This window comes from Trichomycterus rosablanca, chromosome 11 (genome assembly GCF_030014385.1).
Source record: "Trichomycterus rosablanca isolate fTriRos1 chromosome 11, fTriRos1.hap1, whole genome shotgun sequence".
NCBI classification, from domain to species: Eukaryota; Metazoa; Chordata; class Actinopteri; order Siluriformes; family Trichomycteridae; genus Trichomycterus; species Trichomycterus rosablanca.
Window position 1 is genome coordinate 29,963,742 of NC_085998.1, and position 16,709 is coordinate 29,980,450.

At 41.4% G+C, this 16,709-nt stretch overlaps 1 protein-coding gene across 1 annotated transcript in view; it reads left to right on the plus strand.

Annotated features, from left to right (window-relative positions):
- The window catches only part of megf11 (multiple EGF-like-domains 11), a 257,142-nt gene that overhangs the window by 158,693 nt on the left and 81,740 nt on the right, over window positions 1-16,709 (plus strand). Inside the window, exons 9-10 of the mRNA XM_063004150.1 lie at window positions 359-571; window positions 3,934-4,108. Of these exons, the coding sequence (XP_062860220.1) occupies window positions 359-571; window positions 3,934-4,108 (388 nt within the window). The remainder of the gene's footprint in view (window positions 1-358; window positions 572-3,933; window positions 4,109-16,709) is intronic.

The window sequence follows — 16,709 nt, forward strand, 5'->3', positions numbered from 1 at the left end:
AGCTAAGTCCTTTTTATAATTTAATTGAGCTATTTATCTGTCTCTTAATGACTTCTTTGGACACTCGAGAATGATGCTCTGCCAAGATTCAAAGGAATTCAACTTTTTTTCTAAAAGTCTTCTCTTTTAAAGTCGATTTGCTGTGCCTATTCACCTCGCTCCTCTTCATCTGAAACGCTAACTCACTGTCGAGCACGAGTAATAGCAAACACCGCAGCACTCTGACTTACAACCTCTACATTTGCCCGACCCTGTTTTATGTTGTCCTAATAGGCTCCTTGTCTTTGGGTATCGCTAGGAATGTGTCTAAGTGTGGCAAGATCCTTTTCTCTTTGTAAAACTGTGTCTAATGTGCCAGGTGCCAGGAGGAGTGCCCTGTCGGCACATACGGCCAGCAGTGCGCCCTCAATTGCGACTGTCAGAACGGAGCCAAGTGTTACCACATCAACGGCGCGTGTCTGTGCGACACGGGATTTAAAGGACCTCACTGCCAGGAAAGATTCTGTCCTCCAGGGTTATACGGCTTCATCTGTGACAAGTACTGCCCCTGTAATGCCACAAATACTCTCAGGTGAGCACTCTCTCTAAAGTGCACCACTCACTGTCAGAATCACAGCTGGGAAAGCAAACTTTGCTTCATTCTTTTAACCAATAACTGACTGTTATGAGCAAGAGATTAAACCGTTAACTGTTAACCAGCATATAACGACATTAAAATGTCAATGGTTTTAGGCTCTATTACATAATACTATTACACTATTATACTATTAAAAACTAATACTAATACTACTAGATATTTCATGTTTTGTCTGGTCAACTTCTTTTAATTTATTAATAAACATCCATTCCTGCATTTCAGGCCTGCAACACATTCCAAAAAAACATTGGGACAGTAAAGCATTTACCACTTTGTAATGTTGCCATTCCTTTTCACCACATGATTCCTTTGCACCGAGGAGACCAAGTGATTTAGTGTTTCAGCTTTTATTTTGTCTCATTCTTCCTGCAAACACGTCTTAAGATGTGCAACAGTACGGGGTCGTCGTTGTCACATTTTCCATTTCAAAATTCTCCACACATTCAGTCCAGTACTGGCCAGTCCAGTACCCATACCATCTTCTTCCACAGCCATGCCTTTGTAATGTGTGCAGCATGACAGCATGGACCTCCCTGGAAAAGATGACGTCATGAAGGCAGCACATGTTGCTCTAAGAGCTCGATGTACTTTTCTGCATTAATGCTGCCATCACAGAAGTGTAAATGACCTTTGCCAAGGGCACTGACACAGCCCCATACCATGACAGACCCTTGCTTTTGGACTTGTTGCTGATAACAGTCTGGATGGTCCTTTTCGTTTTTGGTCCGGAGCACGCAGCATCCATTTTTTCCAAAAAGACCTGGATTGCTGATTCATCTGACCACAATACACGTTTCCATTGTGCGATGGTCCATCCTAGATGCCTCAGAGCCCACAGAAGTTGACGTCGCTTCTGGACATGGTTAACATAAGGCTTCTTTTTTGCACAGTAAAGTATTAAGTGGCATTTGTGCATGTAACTCTGTATTGTAGTGCTTGACAAAGGTTTGCCAAAGTAATCCCTCACCCATGTGATTATATCAGCTATTGTTGAGTGGCGGTTCTTGATGCAGTGCCGTCTGAGGGACCGAAGATCACGGGCGTTCAGCTTAAGCTTGCGCCCTTAGCTTTTACACACTGAAATTCCACCAGATTTCTTGAATGGTTTAATGATATTATGCACTGTAGAGGGAGAAATATGCAAATCCCTTACAATCTTTCTTTGAGGTTCATTGTTTTTAATCATTTCAATCATTTTCTCACACATTTGTTGATAAACTGGAGATCCTCTGATCATCTTTGCTTATTAAAGACTCAGCCTTTCCTGGATGCTGCTTTTGTACCAAACCATGACTACAATCACCTGTTTGGAATCATATCATTATTTAGTTTTTTCACCTCATTACTACACGTAAATTGCCCTCGTCCCAACTGTTTTTGGAATGTGTTGCAGGCCTGAAATGCAGGAATGGAGGTTTATTAACAAATGAAATGAAGTTGAGCAGACAAAACATGAAATATCTCAGATTTATCCTGTCTGCAATCAAATAAAAGTCAAAGTAAATGTAAGGAACACAGAATTTTTATTTTATTTGCATTTTGTATGTGAACATATTCAACCACTGAATGATGGTGGTTGAATACTTGTTTTTTCTTATTATATGATGATTTTATATTTATTTTACCACTGGTTTTGGTGATTAGTTTGATAATTAACATTCCTAATCACCGTTAATACCTCGACCATATTAAATTACTCTGAGAACCTAGACAATATCCATCACTCTTTGAAACAGTGTTGTTTATCTTCTGCAGGTTCTGCAGGTATTTGTTAGAGTCGTGCAGCACACTACCTATTTCCACTAATTAAATTTATCCTTGTTAAGAGTTGAAGCTCATTAGGGAAATAAGGTGATGCTGTGCGGGGCTAGAATACATTTGCAGAACACAACACCCTCTTGTGTAGTGCGACTGCTACTTGACCAAAATAATTGATGATCTCTAAGAAATAAGACAGTTGCAGAGGATGTTTGTTTACTTTAGAAATTATGTGGGTTATGTGGGTTATAACACTTACAGCAAGAAGGACTTACGTTCAATTCCTCCTACAGTCCAAAGACATGCAGAGTGTGTTTTGCCCTAAGTAAATGTGAGGGCAATTGTAGCCCAGCGGTTAAGGTATTGGACTAGTAATTGAAAGGTTGCTGGTTCAAGCCCACCACTGCCAGGTTGTCTCTGTTGGGCCCTTGAGCAAGGCCCTTAACCTTCAATTGCTTAGACAATATACTGTCATGGTACTGTATATCACTTTGGATTAAAAAAAGCATCTGCTAAATGCCGAAAATGTAAATGTGTGTGAGAGTGTGTGTGTGCCCAGTGCAACCCCTCTACCAGGTTTTATATTGCTTTGCCTCGCGTTTTTCCATTGTGCTTTTGGTGTGATCTGAGCAGACCACCCGCTCTCAGGGAGTAATGAATTTTCCCCCAATTCTATATCAGTTCAAGTTCAATGTCAAACACCATCACGGCCAATTTTGTATCTACAATTCACCTCACTTGCATGTCTTTGGACTATGGGAGGAAACCGGAGCTCCTATAGACACAGATAAATCCCATAAAAACATGTGGAGAACATGCAAACTCCACACAGAAAGGACCCAGACCGCTCCATCTGGGAATTGAACCCAGGACCTTCTTGCTGTGAGGAGACAGTGCTACCCACCGACCCATCACAGCGGGATATTCCGCTAGCACACCAGTGCCAAGATTCTGAACTCCTCGGTTGAAAACTGGGGGTCCTTCTAGCGGGCATAATTGGCAGTGCCTGCAGGGAGGGATGACCGGAATATGTGGGCGGGGTCGTCAAACGCTGTGTAAGGACCCTGACTGGTGGATAGAGGCGCCTGTGCAGAGTGCATGGGTGGAAAAGGGTTCCGTTAAGGGCTGCGTGCGGGTCAGAGGAGGCATGAGCAGCAATATACCCACATCAACTGCAAAAAAATCTGGGATCCCCAGCAGTGGAAGACAAACTGACTATTCTAAATTGGGAGAATATGGAAAAAAAACACATAAAATATAGAAAAAAAATTTAATAAAAGGTTAATTCTTTCTTTATTTCATGTAGATTTTAATACATGAACATAATACAGTATATTATTCCATAAATTAGAAGACCATTACATAACAAGTGTGACCAGATCCTAAAAGATCTATCCTCTCCCACTATTAAATAATATTCTGTGTTCTGTATTTGATAGAACTTTCTGCACTCAGTTGTATATAACATTAAGTGTTGTTCTTTTTTCTCTGTACCACCTCTCTCACCTCATGTCTTTACCCCTCCGTCCCTGTCTCAGCTGTCACCCTCTATCAGGTGAATGCTCCTGTGTAGCAGGGTGGACTGGCCTGTACTGCAATGAGACGTGTCCTTCAGGCTATTACGGTGAAGGCTGCAGCTTGCCGTGCCACTGTTCCAACGGAGCAGACTGCCACGGGGTCACCGGAGCCTGCGTCTGCGCCCCCGGCTTCACGGTGAGTCTATCCACCAGTGAAGTAACACCATATTATGAACTGCCATGCTTAATTAATGTTAACAGCCAGGGGTCTGGTTTTAGCTTTCAGGCTGCAGTTATACCAGACTAATTTAGAATAGATTAAGACTTTGTGTTTTTTGCTGAACTGGCACCTTTATTTGACACTGACACGTACGTGTCAGCTTTTTGGATGCATTTTTTAGGTCCACAAAAGAGGACATGTCCAGCAAAAAGGGGACGTTCGATCACCCTAACATACAGGCAAACCCAACCAACTACTCTATATTGCCAAAACTATATGGAAATACAAACCTAGGGCATTGTTCTGGAATACACAGAACCACTAAACCACTTGAAGCTGATTGAATATTAATGGAACTCACTTGGTGAACAGGGGCATAATCATGCAAGACTATGAAAGAAAGGGTCTTCCCTAAAAGATTGCCACAAAGTTGTAGACATACACTGATAAAACTGCCATAACATTAAAACTACCTCCTGGCTTTTATACTCACTGTCCATTTTATCAGCTCAACTTACCATATAGAAGCACTTTGTAGTTCTACAATTACTGACTGTAGTCCATCAGTTTCTCTACATACTTTTTTAGCCTGCTTTCACCCTGTTCTTCAATGGTCAGGACAGAGCAGATATTATTTGGGTGGTGGATCATTCTCAGCACTGCCGTTACACTGACATGGTGGTGGTGTGTTAGTGTGTGTTGTGCTGGTATGAGTGGATCAGACACAGCAGCGCTGCTGGAGTTTTTAAATGCCGTGTCCACTCACTGTCCACTCTATTAGACACTCCTACCTAGTTGGTCCACCTTGTAGATGTAAAGTCAGAGACGATCGCTCATCTATTGCTGCTGTTTGAGTTGGTCATCGTCTAGACCTTCATCAGTGGTCACAGGACGCTGCCCACAGTTCGCAGTTGGCTGGATATTTTTGGTTGGTGGACTATTCTCAGTCCAGCAGAGACAGTGAGGTGTTTAAAAACTGCAGTGTCACTTCAGTGCTGAGAATGACCCACCACACAAATAATACCTGCTCTGTGGGGGTCCTGTGGGGGTTCTGAACATTGAAGAACAGGGTGAAAGCAGGCTAAAAAAGCATGTAGAGAAACAGATGGACTACAGTCAGTAATTGTAGAACTACAAAGTGCTTCTATATGGTAAGTGGAGCTGATAAAATGGACAGTGAGTGTAGAAACAAGGAGGTGGTTTTAATGTTATGCCTGATTGTTGTATAATTTATACCTGTTAACAACGAGTGTATCAAAAACACCTCAACCCTTTATTGGGCTGCTAATTCTAAATACTTGGGTAAAAATAAGCTGTATTTAAATAACCTTGTTTGGGCAGTATCTACTCTTAGGTTGATGTGTTAAACTCGAGGCTTATTAAAAAAAATACTGTGTGCACTAGTAAAAAATATTATTGTTTGTTGTTGGTATAGTCCCAAGGAACTAAGAAATACAAAGAAATACATTTTAAACATTATTTTCTTGGCGAGACCATTACATGGTTAACTGTACACTATAATATGATGGGGTGTCCACATACTTTTTGTCATGCAGTGTAGTTTGTAGGGTATTATTACATAAAATCTCATGCTTGCGTGCATACTAATTTAGCACTTCTTTAATTCTGGATTTTCCCCCTTTGGAGTCCCACACAGCTAAACTCATTTTATTTCATTGTCATGTTTTAGCTCTGCTTTATCCTGATCAGGGTTGCAGTGCAAAAAGTTCTGGTTTTCCCAGAATCACAACGAGCAGTGTAGTAACACACCCAGAACAGGACGTCAATTTGCCACAGGCTTCTTTCCAGACATAGCCAGTCGTGACTGTACGTAGACGCCCGACCGTCGGTAGTAGGCTGACAATATTTACCGCTGCTCCACCCGAGTGCCCTACACAGCTAATTAGTTCTCCTATTGATTTAAGGTCTGCTTGCTGTCTGGTCAGCTTCTACACTAGTTTATCATATTCATAGACTGATTTGTAGTAAATGGGATTACTGTATATAATAACTAGACGTAATAGACACCACATCATAAAGTGAAATGTGTAAAACAATAAAATGTATTCTAGAACAACAGGGTGCACACAGTGAAATCGATTCGGCTTATCTGTAGTTGCAGATCTCATCTGATAATCACTTATTATTATGTATTGGAGGACAGGGGTCAGCATGACATGACATATTCAAAAGCGTAATATAGAGACATAAATTAGAGACTATCTATCTGTCTGTCTGTCTGTCTGACGGTCTGTCTATCTATCTGACGGTCTGTCTATCTATCTGACTGTCTGTCTATCTATCTATCTGTCTGTCTATCTATCTATCTATCTATCTATCTATCTATCTATCTATCTATCTATCTATCTATCTATCTATCCAACTGTCTGTCTGTCTGTCTGTCTGTCTGTCTGTCTGTCTGTCTGTCTATCTATCTATCTATCTATCTATCTATCTATCTATCTATCTATCTATCTATCTATCTATCTATCTATCTATCTATCTATCTATCTATCTATCTATCTATCTATCTATCTATCTATCTATCTATTTGATTCCCAGTGAGTTCTTCCTGTCTGAAGTTTGCATGTTCTTCCTGTGTCCTTGTGGGTTTCCTCGAGGTGCTCTGGTTTCCTCCCACAAACCCAAAGACATGCAGTCCATTGGGGCTACTAGAAATTGCCCTAAGTGTGAGTGTGTCTCTGTGTGTGTGTGTGTGTGTGTGTGTGTGACCTCTCTGGGGTGTTTACTGACTTTTGCCCAGTGAACCAGACCCTGATCAGGCTAAAGCTGTGGTGAATCAGACACTGAATGAATGAATAAATGAATGAAGTCTTATGTATTTAAAATGTATTGTCTAACTGTTATCAGTACTTAGCTTAAGGACGGTACTTAAGTAATGAAGCGCATGTATTTCATGGATGCTTCTGGCTTTTTGCTAACCATGTTGCTACATCGTTACTGAATGATCTTTAGTCAGGTAGGGTAATATTACTTCGTAAAGCTGGTACATTGATATATACTTAGTGTTTCTGCAAATTTGACACTAATACATTTGAATTTTGTTTGTTGTTTTACTGCACTTGGTTTGGGTGTCAAGTTAAGTCAAATTTATTTGTATAGCGCTTTTTACAGTAGACATTGTCTCAAAGGAATTTTACAAAATCCTGGAGCGACAGACCAAAAACCCCTGTTGAGCAAACCAAGGGTGATAGTGGCAAGAAAAGACTCCCTTAAAATTACAGGAAGGTCACTCAGGTGGCGCAGCGGTAAAAACACACGCTGGAACCAGAGCTGGGATCTCGAATACATTGTATCGAATCTCAGCTCTGCCTGCCGGCTGGGTACTGAGCAGCCACATGAACAACGATTGGCCTGTTGTTCATATAGGAGGGTGGGATATTAAAAAGCCGGATAGGGACTCTCTCATAACTAATGCAATTACGACCTCTGCTGGCTGATTGATGGCGCCTGCACAGAGACGGGAAAAGAGTGCTGTCAGGGTGTGTCTCTCTGTACACAGTGCTGATCCGCATTGCACTCGTCAAATGTAGGTGACAAGATGCATACGGCTGCTGCCCACGTGTCGGAGGGGCGTGGGTTAGCTCGTTGTCCTTAATCAGAGCCGTGGGTTGGCATTAGTGGAGAGGAAGCGTGACTCAGTCGGGTAATTGGACACCCTAAAAGAGAGAAAAAGGGGAAAAATCCATAAACAAAATAATAAAAAAATCAAATAAATAAAAAAATAACAGGAAGAAACTTTGAGAGGAACCAGACGTCTTATTTACACCAGATGGTTTTCATGTACAATCACTGAATGCTGTGAGTTTTATTAAAAGAAATGTAATTTCAGGCAGACATGTAATTGGTCTGACTGGGGCTTTCATTCCCAAAAGTTAGCACTGCAGTATTAAAATCAATAATGCTATTGTTGCAGTAGCGGATGTACTCACCTTCATGGAAAGTACACCTGTTGCCTGGGCTGCTACAGAATAACAATAACAAAGAAGAGAAAAACATAAATGGTACAGTGACTCACAATCACATCAACATCTCACAAAACGTTCTGTTTAAAATACTTTTTTGTCTTGTGAACTTCAGCAAGTAAGGCTAGCGCTTTGGAGGCAATTAATAGTGTTGAGCATGCACATGCACACTAGTACACTCGCTTCCTCGCAGAGAGAAAGTCTTTAAGCTCAGCAGGTACTGAAAGCTTAATATTGCCTGATAATAGATGTGCCCTATTACACAGCAGGTCTGAACTTATTACAAAGACCTTGCCAAATAGTGAATGAAGAGTCAGAGCTCCTCTCTGATATTAATAATAAATCGCTTGGCACAGGAAGTGTGTTATACAAATTTGAGTAATGGATCACACCGGTCTCGGGTTGACTTTCCTACACCTTTTATAAGCAGCGAAAGAGATGAAGCGAGAAAGATAAAAGATGAGTAGTTGATGTCAGATAGACATCAGTAAAATGTTTTTTGTCTTCTAATACCATTACCCATTCCTGACCATTAATATGCATCTACAGGTGGTGGACAAAATAATGGAAACACCATATATACGTTTATGTTTACAGCAGCAATGAATGAATCAGTTAGATTTATTACCAGTTATGCCAAGTTCACACTACATGACTTTCCAAGTCGTCAGGTCGCTGTACAGTTCACACTATACGACTGAATCTCTTGTACTCGGGAGTCTTTCAGTCGGTGTGTATTTCACACTACACGACTGATCGGCGATAGGGGGTTTCACACTACACGATCCATCATTAACTGGAATCACAGACGAGCTTCTCTGGTCTCCCTTTTTTTCTTTTTTCTTTCTTTCTTTTTTTTTAGTTTTTTTTACAAAAACACACGTGAGAAGTGACGAGAAGTTTAATGATACCACGTCCAAAAAAATGAACGTCAACAAGTAGAGAGAGATCACAGGGTTTGTGCGCTGATGTGCAGCGTAATATCAAGGAGGAAAAATAAATGAATCTGAGTGGATTTGGCAACACGAACAGTATATGGCTTGTTCTGTAGTAAGTTTTGCAATGCAGCGTGGGTATTATGTTTTGTAGAGGACGATCAAATCAGAAATACTGTAAAAAACGTGTGTGTGTCGGTGTATCCTGATATAAACTATATTAATTAAGCCCCTGTCCCCTGTCCTCTCCTGCATTTCCCCTCACGCTGTATCCTGTGTTCTCATTGGCTGTTCGACATGTCACTCATTCCCAGTTGCCCGTCTGAGATCAGATATCTGGCGTGCTAGAAAACTCAATCCAGTCGCCGAGCGCTCGGCGAGCCGGTCGGGTCGAGTTGTTGGATAGTTCACACTTAGCGACTGAGAGCCGAGCTTTGATCGCCGAGCGAACGCTGAGTTGCTCCCGACCTGGAAAATCAATCGCCGACCAGTCGCCGAGCGAAAATCAGGGCAAAAATCGTGTAGTGTGTGTATTAGTCATTACCAAGTCCTAGCCATTGGGGGTGCAATTGTCAGTAAGCTCTCATTGACGGTCCCAAGTCCAGAAAGCATCCAGTGCAAAAAACTGAGCCAAATCTGGGATTTGGACCAGAAATATCTGCTTTGGCAACCCCTAATGAGGGTGTAGCCGAAAGAAGAAAAAAATTGTTATTATCAAGTAGTCACTTGATTAAGGTCCTGCCTAATTCACGGCAGTGAAAATCGTGTCACGGACCGTGAAATGAGACGTTTCCCGTGTAATATGCAATTTGTTGTGAAATTCAAAATTTAATGTTTGTGTTTAGCAATTTAACTAGGGATGTAACGATACACTCTACCCACAATGCGATACGATTCACGATACTGAGTTCACGATACGATTTTTTCCCGATTTTTTTAAACAAGATGAAATTGCAGACAAATTGAGTGCTTATCTTTTATTTATCTAAATAAAAAACAATCAAACTATCAAAACAATGCTGCACATTTCCCTTTTTGTGTAAAAAACTGAAATGGAATTTTAAAACAAATCCCACACTATATAAGTAAATGAAAAATACAAATAAAGTCGCCATTTTCCTAAAACTGTGTCGTGACAGGGTTGCCAGGTCAGGCACAAATCACCACCGCAACTTTAGAATTTTCATTCATTTTGAATTAAGCCCGATTTGGCAACCAGGCGAGGCGGCTAGCGCAAGTGCCCTTTGCTGTTAAAAGTGAATATCGATTAGTTTTTCTTGAATTACCGATTTAAATCGTGCCAAAAAAGCATCGATTTTTTTAATTGTCTTGTGGTTTATCGTTACATCCCTAAATTGAACATTTTTCATTCTCGTAGCATATGAAATATGAGGCGTTGCTAGTAATCATACGGCAATTAAGTTAGTGTAACAGACTTTTCTGTGGTGTGTTGACAATGTTTGATGTATGTGTTTACAAGTGGATTTTGTCACTTTGTGGATTCCATAGTCAATGGAAAAGTGTGCTTCTCTACACACGTGATCATCTGTCTGTAGTCTGTGCTATGCCTCAAAAGAAGCCAGTAAAGTATTCTGCTTCTGATAGTTTGTCTATGTAAAGTTTGCTTCTTACTTTATAAACTCAGCAAACTCTTAAGACGCTCGGTTACACTAGCAATCGGTTAGACAAAATGTCCAAGGTGTCGAAGTTTAAAGCAGCTAAAAATACGACTCTGGTAACTGAGTTTGGAAAACTCGCAACTGGTATCAATGGGCTGAGGCTAACTGTGTTAGCTTTGTAATCACCTTAATTGCTGCTTAAGTAGTCTAAATAATCTGCCTTATGAGTTTGATGTTTTATTAGAATCTTCTCAACTGAGGCAGCTGACTAGGTAGGCAGTAAGGCAGCTCACTAGGTTAGGCTAAGCAGAATTTGGTTAAATCTTTACGTCCAGTCATTGTTTTGTGTGGTTGTGTAACAGTCAACAAATGTGAGGTAATTTTACAGGATTATGTACACACACCCTGGTACAGACACTAATTGCTGATAATGATCCCATATTTGAAAATGACAATCCCATCATACATCCTGCCATAAATAATTTAATAATTGTTAAATAAAGTTAAGTGCATTCTGTTGCCACCCTATTTGCCATTTTTTAACATCCTTTTGAAGCCTTTGAAACTCTAGAGAAAAAAATTAATTAAAAAAGAATCAAAGCAGTTCTGGAGTCAAAGACTGGTCTTGATAACTCTTAATGCTTCAGCATACCAAGAGATTTTGGACAATTTCATACTCCCGACTTTGTGGGAACAGTTTGGGGATGGTCCCTTCCTGTTCCAACATGACTGTGCACCAGTGCACAAAGCAAGGTCCATAAAGACATGGATGAGCGAGTTTGGTGTGGAAGAACTTGACTGGCCTGCACAGAGTCCTGACCTCAACTCGATAGAACACCTTTGGGATGAATTAGAGCGGAGACTGCGAGCCAGGCCTTCTCGTCCAACATCAGTGTCTGACTTCACAAATGCTCTACTGGAAGAATGGTCAAAAATTGTCATAAACACACTCCTAAAGCCTTCCCAGAAGAGTTGAAGCTGTTATAGCTGCAAAGGGTGGGCCGACGTCATATTAAACCCTATGGATTAAGAAGGGGACGTCACTCAAGTTCATGTGCGTGTGAAGGCAGACGAGCGAATACTTTTAGCAATATAGTGTTTGAACACTTGGAAGCTGCTTGAGAAATGTTATCAGCAGCTATTGTCTAGACTACATAAACCTGCTGACACCATTCAGTGCAAATCACCAGAATAAGGTTAGTGTGATTTCTCAGTAGCTTGCCCTGTGATTCTGAATATTAATATAGGCAACTCAAGCGCATTCAAAAAAGCTAACCTTTTAAAAAGTAGATCGCGATGACGTGTCGACTGAAAATAGTAGATCTCAAGCCACTAAAGTATGGGCACCCCTGCTTTAGATGAATTCAAACTTCTAATCTTTTGCTTTGGCATCATCATGAGGCTTGGCGTTCTTTGAATTGCATCCTTTAATGTTTAGACCTGTTTTGTGTTGCCTGGATGATGTATGTGTGCTATTTGGCTATCGACCGGCTGAGCGCCCACACAGACACGATTGGCTGTGTCCGTCGAAAAGAATGGTCGAAGTGACTCCTCACTGGTCAATAATGGAAAGCAGTGCGTGACTCTCATTATGCAACTGCTCTCTGTGTGAACCTGTATCTGAAGGACAAATAAAGACATACACAGAACGACTTGGAAAAACAGCTGGTTACAGAGAAGGAAACTTTCACAGCCCAGATGAAGAGGTACGCTCTGTGCCGGAGATAAAGACAGGAGCGGCGGGCCTGATTAAGACGAACACAGAGCGAGGCACTTCTGCCAAGTCTTACCTCGGTTCGAGCTGTCTGGTAGCAGAGCCGTGGCAGTTTGCACCAGCCAGCGAAGGCATAGCCTGTATCTTCATTCCCCCCACCTGCTTTAAGTACAGGATTTAAGCGGCATTGTGCCAGTTCCATTAAACACAGCTAGAGGAGCTTTGGAATGGCGATGCTATGCTCCGTTTCTCAGCTAAATCTTCCATTCAGGCTTATAGGACAGCATATCTGCAATTTGGCCTATTTCAGCTAAAATAATGGACGCGTAATAGCCTACACAGCTGTGATATTGTAAAACGCACGGAAAGAAATTCCTGGTGAGATTAAATACCGGTGCTATAGAGGGGTTGGATGAGGTACTTAAGGATGATAGTGGGTAGCACTATGAAACAGTATGATTTATGGAAATGTATTCTTCCCCCACCTCACCCCAAGACACCAGCAGTGTGGAAACCTCTGTGTGCTTTGTTCTAAGATTTGGCTGAGCATCTCGTCATACACAATTATCATTCTTCTGGGTCTGGGTCTGCTGCTTTTCATCTTTACAGCTTCACATCGCATAGTACTGCAACCAAACCTTTGGTCACACTTCATCCTAATGAGTTGCTATTGGTGTGAGAATCGCTTTGATTCTCACATTCACACCTAATAAGCTTACACTGATCAGCCATAACATTAAAACCGCCTCCTTGTTTCTACACTCACTGTCCATTTTATCAGCTCCACCTACCATATAGAAGCACTTTGTAGTTCCACAATTACTCACTGTAGTCCATTTATTTTTCTACATACTACATACTTTTTTAACCTGCTTTCACCCTGTTCTTCAATGGTCAGGACCCCCACAGGACCACCACAGAGCAGGTATTATTTGGGTGGGGGATCATTCTCAGTACTGCAGTGACACTGACATGGTGGTGGTGTGTTAGTGTGTGTCGTGCTGGTATGAGTGGATCAGACACAGCAATGCTGCTGGAGTTTTTAAATACCGTGTCCACTCACTGTCCACTCTATTAGACACTCCTACCTAGTTGGTCCACCTTGTTGATGTAAAGTCAGAGACGATCGCTCATCTATTGCTGCTGTTTGAGTTGGTCATCTTCTAGACCATCAGTGGTCACAGGACGCTGTTGGCTGGATATTTTTGGCTTTCTTAACCAACATCAGTGCCCAGCCATACAAATCCTCTTTTGACAGAATGGGCACAAATGCTCTCAGACATACATAAGACTCACATAAGTCTTGAGAGAAGCCATCTCAAAAGAGTGGCTGTTGTTATAGCTGAAAACTCCTATACCTATGACTCCTATATATTGGTTACCAAGGCTTTGAAGCCATATTTGGTCAATAAGGGCATGTATATTAAATAAACCCGTTATCGAAGGTTGTCAATTGTGACTCTGCCGTGCAGCCCCTGAACAAGGCTTTTAACTTTTAGCTCCAGTGGTGCCAAACTTACCCCCTGACTTTATCTTTTTCATATATGTGTGTGTGTGTGTGTGTGTGCGTGTCTGTGTGTGTGACAAATGACAAAAAAGTCATTTCATCTGCCTTAGGTTATTAAACTTCAAATACATGCATTCAATGTAGAACTTTTCAGTATATCCACAGCGATTTCACACTTATATCAAACCTTTCATTGCTGCAACTCCACTCAGTTAGCTCAAAATCACCAAAATGATATTTATAATAATCTATTTCTTTAATTCATTTTCATGTTTACCACTGCTTTATCCTGGTCAGGGTCACAGTGGGTCTGGTTTCCCCGAAATCACTAGGCACAAGGCAGTAACACACCCCGAACACAATGCAGTCCATTGCAAGGACCTAGCCATAAAACCCCCAAACCAAACACACCCCAGACATGTCTCGACCAGCCGATAGCACGGCTGGGGATTTGACCGTTTGATTCCAGTGGTAGTGGGCTAACTTAATTTGCCGCTGCGCCTCACGAACGCTAATTTATTTCTTCTTATTTATAAAACGTTTTTGAATGTCATGTAAAGGTCACTTGTAATGAGAAAAATCTCCTAAATTTTTATGGATGAAACTGAGAAACTGGTGGTCTGAGCTTTCCAATAATATGCCAGTTTCAAAAGTATTCAAAAGGGTATGAGTAATATAAACAAACAAGCTCTTCCAAAAATTAAAAAATACTAAATTTAAAAAAATGCAATTAGTAAGTAAAGTTTGTTTGCAGTTTTTCGGGTGGAGGGTTAAATTTTATTAACCTAAATAACTGCAGATAAGTGAGAGAAATTACCTTAAAATTCTGTTTAAATAGACATCTCACTCACTCACTCACTCACTCACTTTCTTAACCGCTTATTCAATTAGGGTCACAGGGGGGTGCTGGAGCCTATTCCAGCTTTTCAATGGGCGCAAGGCACACAGTAACACCCTGGACGGGGCGCCAGTCCATCGCAGGGCAGACACAGACAGACACATACACACACACATTCACCTATAGGGCAATTCAGTGTCTCCAATTACCCTGACTGCATGTTTTTGGACTGTGGAAAGGAGGAAACCCACGAAGACTTGAGAAGAACATGCAAACTCCGCACAGAAAGGACCCGGACCGCCATGCCTGGGGATCGAACCCAGGACCTTCTTGCTGTGAGGTGACAGTGCTACCCACCGAGCCACCGTGCCATCCAAAATAGACATCTAAACTTCTGAATTTACATTTCTCAGGGTTTTATACACCGATCAGCCATAACTTTAAAACCACCTCGTTTCTACACTCACTGTCCATTTTATCAGCTCCACTTACCATATAGAAGCACTTTGTAGTTTTACAATTACTAACTGTAGTCCATCTGATGATTTGTTAGCCCCCTTTCATGCTGTTCATCAATGGTCAGGACCCCCACAGGACCACTACAGAGCAGGTAGTATTTAGGTGGTGGATCATTCTCAGCACTGCAGTGACACTGACATGGTGGTGGTGTGTTAGTGTGTGTTGTGCTGGTATGAGTGGATCAGACACAGCAGCGCTGCTAGAGTTTTTAAATACCGTGTCCACTCACTGTCCACTCTATTAGACATTCCTACCTAGTCGGTCCACCTTGTAGATCTAAAGTCAGAGACGATAGCTCATCTATTGCTGCTGTTTGAGTTGGTCATCTTCTAGACCTTCATCAGTGGTCACAGGATGCTGCCCACTGGGCGCTGTTGGCTGGATACTTTTGGTTGGTGGACTGTTCTCAGTCCAGCAGTGACAGTTAGGTGTTTAAAAACTCCAGCAGCACTGCTGTTTCTGATCTACTCATACCAGCACAACACACACTAACACACCACCACCATGTCAGTGTCACTGCAGTGCTGAGAATGACCCTGAATGACTGTTCTTGCTATTATTTTCTAAATAATAATTCATTCTGGAATTACTTATGCTGTATTTTGTTTTTAATTTAAAAAAAACATATTTTTGGCTGAAAAATATTAAAATTTTGTGAATATTTAACTCGTTAGGTCAAATTGCAAATGAATTGAAGACAAACAAATTGACGGAGTTGAAGGGCAGTTGTAGCCTAGTTGTTAAGCTACTGGATTAGTAATCAAAAGGTCGTTGGGTAAAGACCTATCACTGCCAGGTTGCCACTGTTTGGCCCTTAAGCAAGGCCCTTAACCCTCAATTGCTTAGACAATATACAGTACTGTAAGTCGCTTTGGATAAAAACGTCTGCTAAATGCTGAAAATGATTTGAACCTAGCACATTCAGAGTTCACTCCGAACCCCTGTGTGTCCATTTAGGCCAGAAAGCTTTTCTACTACCAGTTTACTCACCAGTAAAATGCTGAAAATCAGACTAACAAACTTTCCAGCTGTATGGAAAGTTCCTGCACTCAGGAACTAGTTTCACGTCTCCTCAACCCTTCAAGAGAACTGCCAACGTTAGCAGTCTGGAAGTTGTCACTTTTCAGCAGAACAAAGAAACAGCACGTAGATTGATAAAAAATTAATTTGCAGATGTAAGCTTTTCATGTGGGCATGCGGGGAGAGAACGGGCACAGATGGAGCGGGGACGTGCATGAAACGATGGGCACGAGGAGGAGGAGAGAAGGCATAGCAATGAGTTCATGTGAGGAAGATGAGCAATCGAGTAAGAGACCCTTCTCTTTTAGTCTCTCATTCGGTTCTCCCAGTAAGATACAAGCTCCGTTCCCAGTTGGGACACTTTTGAAATACAATCCGAAGTCAGAAAAAGTTGGGACATCATGGAAAATGCAAATAATTAAAAAAAAACACAGAGTTT